This window comes from Nicotiana attenuata, unplaced genomic scaffold (genome assembly GCF_001879085.1).
Source record: "Nicotiana attenuata strain UT unplaced genomic scaffold, NIATTr2, whole genome shotgun sequence".
NCBI classification, from domain to species: domain Eukaryota; kingdom Viridiplantae; phylum Streptophyta; class Magnoliopsida; order Solanales; family Solanaceae; genus Nicotiana; species Nicotiana attenuata.
In genome coordinates, this window is record NW_017670924.1 from 243,438 (window position 1) to 250,871 (window position 7,434).

General features: G+C 32.2%; 1 protein-coding gene across 1 annotated transcript; it reads right to left on the bottom strand.

Moving 5' to 3' along the window:
- Positions 1-1,282: 1,282 nt before the first annotated feature.
- LOC109244513 (E3 ubiquitin-protein ligase RHA1B-like) lies at positions 1,283-1,913 on the bottom strand. The gene has a single exon (XM_019411615.1). It carries the CDS (start codon positions 1,826-1,828, stop codon positions 1,469-1,471), a length of 360 nt encoding a protein of 119 aa, XP_019267160.1. The 5' UTR covers positions 1,829-1,913; the 3' UTR covers positions 1,283-1,468.
- Between the last annotated feature and the right edge of the window lie 5,521 nt (positions 1,914-7,434).

Sequence of the window (7,434 nt, forward strand, 5' to 3'; positions counted from 1 at the left end):
GAAGTTTGATGTGAAATTGAAAATGCATTTAAACATGAATTTCGGGACAAGTTTTGACGTGCGAAAAAGTTTTTTTTTTCTTTTCAGCTAAAAAGTCTCAAATGGTCATGATTTGGCCGAAATAGAGGTGCTAAGCTATATTTGAGATTTGAAGTTTTTGTTTTCAAGATTTCAAAAAAACTAGATTAGTTCTATAAACAAACATATATAATATTTTTTTTTTTTTTGAGAAAAAAAAAAAGCTTTCAAAATTTATGGCCAAACACCTACTTAGAAATAAAAAGCATTTTACGCAAGTTTAATCGATAGTACTATGCGAAGATATTGGAGGGGCATGTATCGTACACAATGGAAGTGGAAGACAAGATCCGGTTTAAACGGGAAGGTACCAATTTAACACTGAGCACCAACAGTACAACCCCCTAATGCATTATATTCTTCTCCTGATAGCAACGTCGTCCTAGGATAATTTCTCAGTTTAAGTGATTATCATTAATTAGTCGTAACTTCAGTGACAAATCTTAGAGCCCGTTTAGATTTGCTTATTTAAAATAACTTTTAAATAAGTACTTATTTTGAAGCTAAATGACATAAATAAACAAAAAATTAAAATTCTTAACTTATAATTCTACTTAAAACTTAAAAGTCACTTAAAGTAAGCCATTCAAACGGGCTCTTAAAAGATAGAGGTTATGATATCAAATCTTATCACTCTCATCACTTGTTCAAAGCCTTATTATTTAATTAACCACACTTCAATTTGCGCTAATCCAAAGTTATTATTGACCAAAATTATTGTCAGTACCAAGCTTGAGATTTTTTATAGTATTACAATTAGTCTCATATTTGCAACTAATTGCATAAAAAATAAAATACTCCAACAGCCAGCATAACTACGAAACTCTGTACTACCAATTGATTCAAATTACTAGCAAAAAATATTACACATTAAATAGCTGTAATTGCATTTTTATTTTCTTTCTTACATATAATTACCGTTCAATTAAATGATTTTGAACATGTCTTGATATTAGTTTTTTCTCATTCATAGTCTTTACAAAAAAAAATGAATTTATGAATGGATAGTCTTTTTTATCCAAAATATTCAATAGTTGACCAAATAAAGTGTACGAATTATTTGTAACAATATTGACTGGACCTTCATTGAATTTCACAACATGAGTGTGACATCTAAATTTAGTAAAATTAAATTGCAAAAAGATGTAATTAAGTAGTAGAGTTCAAAATACACGAAAAATGAAAACTAAAACTAGAGTTCAAATTCACGAAAAATGAAAATTTAAACTATCGATTTTCATTCCATAGTCTCAAAATTGTACACTATACAAATAGGAGTAATTTTTTTTTTCTCTTTTCCACCCTCATCTTTTTTCTTTTCTTTCTCTTGTAGTATATACATTTTACATTATCAAATCCCAACCACCGGGAAAAATAAAAATCAGTAGTGCTACAAACCGGCAGCGACCGGAGAATACTCGCCGTAAAAATCGGAAATGCCGGAAGCCAACCATAATCTCTCATTAAAACTATCTTGCATATCGTCGGGAATAAACGGCGTACGGCAAAGTGGACAAGTCTTCTGATCATGGTCCATCCAACGGTCCAAACAGCTCCGGTGGAATATATGTCGGCAATTTGTGAGCCGTCGGATCTCATCATCCCCATCAAATTCATACAAGCAAACGGCACAGCTCTCCGGCGGGTCAACAAGTTCAGAGAACTTAACGACCGGCAACAGCTCACGGATCAACGTTGCTGACACTGAGTGGAGCTCCGAGTGAGATTCGGGTCGGGTCGGGAATGGCATTTCGGGTTCGAGGAAATCTCCTAGACCCAGAACTGTGAAAAGCGTGCAAATGAACTTTCTGATAAAACCCAGAATTGTTAGTACGTGGACTNGAAGCAGGGACGTGACGATGTGTAGGGGTGGAGTTGTCGTACAATTTGGGCCGTTCACTGATGAACACGTTTTGTTTTGTCGCTTTTTTTACCTCATGCTTTTCTCTATTTTTACCTTCAACCGTCAAATTTTCAGATTTTCTTTTTTACCACTTCGGTAATTTTGCATAGATTTTCAGCGGTGATTTTTTTTTTTTTTTGTTTCCTACCAGGTGTCCAGTACCCATATTAGGGCTCGATTAAATTTGAATTCGCGTCGAAAAATTCTACATTGGCGGTAAAGTGCTCCCTAACAAAGACGCCTTCATGTCCAGGTAGTCGAATCTGACACCTCTAGTTAAGGATGAAGGAGTACTTAACACTCCACCACAACACTTGTTGGTTTCCGAGGTTATTTGATTTGCAAAAAAAGTTATATTATAATTCTCAGATTAATAATCTCGAAATCATTTAGTGCTATATGCTTTGTTTGGTATTTATAACCGCGAATTTACTATGGTGTGTTTGTCTGATGAAAATCAAATGAATCGAAATATTGTGCTTTAAATTTCGGATGATTAAATTAAAACAATAAATTTGTAGGATTTTGAGTATGAAAACGGAATAAATGTGATTTGATACATTAATTGTTTATTTTTACATATGTAATTAAATGTTCTCAATCTCAATGCATGTTTGGTCAACAAGAGGATTCAGGTGAGTGAGATTTTGTCCAATACTTATATGACTTCAAGCATTGTCTTTTTGTTTTTTCTCCATATATTTCGGTGTTTGGTCTAAGCAATGTTAATTTTAACATAAAATATTAATTACCAAAAATTAAAAAAAAAATGGAAAATGACATTGTATAGCCGCCGTAAAATAATAGCCGAAAAAATATATAAAAGTTATATATATATATATATATATATATATATATATATATATATATATATATNAAGACTATTGAGGGAGCATAAACAAGTTCATTCTTCTTGAACATTCATCGGAACATGACTAAAATTGATCTAATCTGATGTTTATCTAAGTGTTTCTTCAAACTTGCTAAAAACATGATTTTACTGGTATCGATATGATCGTTTACATAAGTCAATTCTGACTTAACGTGCACTATTGTTTTTTCCCATGCCGTACGTTTAGGCATCAAAGGACCTATCATGACCTTGATGTTCTCTGCTAAAATAACACTGTATAGCCGACCGTAAATATAATGAAAAAATATAAAAAATTTGTATTATTTTTTTGTATATATATACATTTTGTATGTTATATACAAAAATTATACAAATTTTTATACATTTTTTCGGCTACCAGATATAAATAATTTCTGACGCGGGCTAAAAGTGATAATACCCGAAAGAATTACGTAGAAGGTCTTATGTTGTAGGGGTTGGAGTTGTTTAAAACTACGTGACTTTATTTAAAGAGCGTTTAATTCATCCAATTCGGCCTTTGAAAACGTAGATAAAATTTTGAGATTATGAAGTATTACTGCTTTCAAGGAAAAAGTTCTCACTTAGTTTGTGCAATTAAATATTATGTATATATAACGAAATTTATCATTTAAGTCAATGGTCGAGCATTGTATATTATCTGAACAATAATCCAACTAAAAATTAGGGTATTGAAAATATTTGAGCAACTACATGAAAAGTAAAGCACAAAGAAAAGTATATGGTCATGTCACTCAAAAGGGTATGAAGAGGTTGCTTTGTTCATTTCCTTTTTACATCTTTTTCTGTGACGAATTTAAATAATCTTTTTGAGTTATATTAAATAAAAGTATAGACAAATCTAATGATATGAATGACGTAAAATTTGGTGGACCAAAAAACAATTATGACATATTGTATATCACTATATATCTAAACACAAGACTGGGAATAAATTTTGTATTTCAATTTATACATCAAAGATAACATAAAAACTTTTTTTGTTGATTACTAAAAGATAGCAATGAGTATCATATGTTACTATTATAATTAAGGACACTTCTTGAATTATTTTTAATTCTTTCAAAGACTATCACTTTACTATATCATGTTTCGTTTTCAAGGATTAATTATGCCAACATCCGTTATATATGTGTCTAAATTGTAAGTAATTGTGCCTTGAACAAGTTGAGTATTTCTTTTTACGACAATATCAATAGATGAGTCACAGCCCACATAAGAGAAGGAGAAAAAAGGTATTAGTTGTTCTGTAGGAAGTGACCTACGAATTTTCGTTCATCTAATCTTGTATATCTATTTATTATAAAACAAAAAAGTTATATGATCAGTGCATATACTATATTCATAGATACGGAGACGGATATACAGTATAAGCTGTGAGTCAGCTGAAAGCAATAGTGTATAGGGTAAAATCGGTCTATATTAAATACTCATTGATAGTGTGACACGTGGAACCGGAGGCAGACGGAAGATGAAGGGAGTGAGAATCAAGACCGAGGATAACACTTTCAGTACCGGGTAGATCCCGAAGGGAACGCAGTCAACGGAGGCAAATGAATGTATGTCACCAAATGACATTTAATGAATAATATTCTTCAGTATTAAATACACAGCCGTCGCAGAGAATTTTGGCATTCATGGCTTGCCGTTGCATAGCCATCAATGGCCCCCATTATTGTCATTTAAAAAGTGCTTGATCATATGACCTTGTTCCCTAAGTATAACTATAAATAGACTTCAACAACCATTGTAAGACACGAAAATTCAACAAACTTATGCTACACACTATTCCCAAGCTAAATAATACTTTATTTTCTGTCTAATACTGTTCTTATTGTTGCCTTCGGAAGCCTTGCTCCCGGAACCAGCTGGCTATTTGTTGTTCATCTCGATTTTAATCCTAAGTCATGCATTTTATTTATTTCATTTATCAATTTTGTATCAAATCAGTTTGCTTGTCTATAACCGTTTTACGGGTAAACAAATAGCTTTGGCTGAAAATCGGTCATATATAAAAAAGGATAGTTCAGTGCACGAATCATCACACATTCACGTAGGGTCAGAAAAAAGGCTACACTCCAGGAGTATTCATGTAAATGCAGAGGCTTTTACTTTCCTGAAAATTTTTATGGCCAAAATAGATAAATGAAATTCTTCAAAAGAATATGAGCTTTTACTTGTTTAAATTAATTAGGTAATGTACCAATAAAAGGAATAGAAGATCGAAAAGGACTGATTTAGGTGCCAGTAGCTCTCTTTTCTACCTTTTGGCTGAAACTTGACCTTTATATTTTCGACATATTTTGAGTACAAGTATTTGCTATCTCTCGTTGAGAGTGATTGAAAACTGACCAAAGTCCACAAATTACACAATATTCTTTACCAAGTTACCAAGTTATAAAGTTATCACTTATTAGGGATTGTATTGTTAAGATCAGTTTCGGACTGTAGTGATACATCTTAATTTCGTGCTTAATAATAATTTCGTCTTTTAGAAAGAAAAAAAAAAAGTTATCATTTTGTACATTCACGTCCAGCACATAAAAAATGTAATCATAAAATTAGAAAACGCTCAAAAATGCATTAATAGGCTGCTACTCTAAGCTCGCCCTACTTTTACGAGCTCTTTCCTTATTTTAAATTAAAACGACATCAGCCAAGAAAATTATTCGTACTATAGTTTTAAATATATTTCTATTTAGTGGAGTAAAGGGAAGGGAACAGTGAGAATTGAATCAATATTTATTGTACGAAAGACTCCCATCAGTATATATCACTTTAAACTTTTGTGACAATCTACGGAAATATTGCGGAAAAAGGATTTAAAAAAAATAAAGAGGTTTTTTTATTTGTGTTAAAGCAATGGGACCAAAAGGGAAAAGTCACGAAGGAATTATGCAATATCCAAAGGCATCAAGTAGGGGCAAATGGGTCTAGCAATTTCATCATCCTTTTAAAAAGCACGAGGAGAAAAACAAATTTGAAGAAAATCCAATCATTCATCTACTTAGCTTATTGAAAACTCACAAAACATTCCAGGCCAAAACATCATAAAAAAGCAACAAAATTAAAGGGAAAAAAACAATAAATCATCTTGTTTTTCTTGAAAAGTCTTTTCACAATAACGAAACATGCCAAAATATGATGGAGAAATAACAAATTAAAATAAGAGTAGCGAACATCAGCGAACACAGAATTTAAAGTTTATAAATTCTAAAGGAACAAGAAAACGATGTTAGGCAAAAATTTAGGGTTTGAGGGTCTCACACATTAGCTATAGCTAGTGGGTGATATTTGGTGCAATGGCCCATCGTCTTGTCACTATTGCATCTTCATTAGGGTGCCACTTTACCCCATCAATTTGTCCACTTAATTCGTGAAAGAAATCTTGCAACGTATTTTCATGTTCTCCCTTATATGTCTCCTATAATTATCACTATATCTAAAATTTTGTTCTTCTATTTCATCCGAAACTGATCGACTTCGCTATGAGTGTGTTGTAGAGAGCTCTAACAGACTTTAGAGGACCGAACTCACGTACGTGAACATGTTGGCTATCTATATTCCATTCTTTAACTTCCTTTTTTATATTAGAATTAGTGCCACTAGAAAATTATGATGTTGTTAAGGAGCAAAAAAAGAGATTTATAAGTCGCGTAAGTAGCTAGGGCAGTACATTCAATTAGCTTTGCATATCTGCAAGTTGTGTCCTTTGGAATGCTCTTGAAGATCCGAATATTTATGTCGCACGTTACGTGCGACATCAATCAACTTTTACTGAGTTTTGATCAGTAAATTAAATAATAAATACTATTTGTTGTAAATTTATTTATGTATATGTACTCAATCGCATCCATTCATGTGATTCCTAAATTGCCATTAATGGATTATGGAGGGCAACATGTGAAAAGATGTGACTATAAGCATGGGTATAGTGACAAATTAAATAGTTGCATTAATGATACAAAAAATTCGTGAATATTCAAATCTTAATTGATCAATGTTGGTGGATCAAGAAACATGATTGAGATCACTTTACTCCAACAATTATGGGGTGGTGAGATCTAGCTATTTTTAGTTTTTTTGTTTTTTTTTTTTTAATATGGAGATAATGAAAATGAATATATGTCTGTGGATCCAAGATATAAAGAGTATTGCAAAAAGAACCAAAAGAAAGAAAAAAAGAGAGGGCACTTAGGGATTAAAAGTGCAAATGTCGGCAATGGGTGGCCAACCAGCCAAAGAGCATGGGATTTGGATTTAAGCGCAAAGAGGCGTGGCATTTTCTTGGCCAAGGTTGGGTGGGTAGGGTATTTGTGTTTACTACTACACTCCTCTAGGTCCTTCCACTTATAGTGATAGATACTCTTTGATTCGTCTCGAGTTCGAGTTCCAGGAACGTAAATTTTTCGACAAATACTTTTATTACACTTGTAATTTAAAAAAAAATTAGAATCAAATATTGTAAACGTCATTAGTTCTAATCATTTGGAGTAACTAATCTTTACAACAAATTTGACTCGGTTGAAACTATTTTCTTACCCATATATATATATATAGA

Coding starts and splice junctions, on each gene's coding strand:
- LOC109244513 (XM_019411615.1), bottom strand. CDS start 1,828: ATGCCATTCCCGACCCGACCCGAATCTCACTCGGAGCTCCACTCAGTG.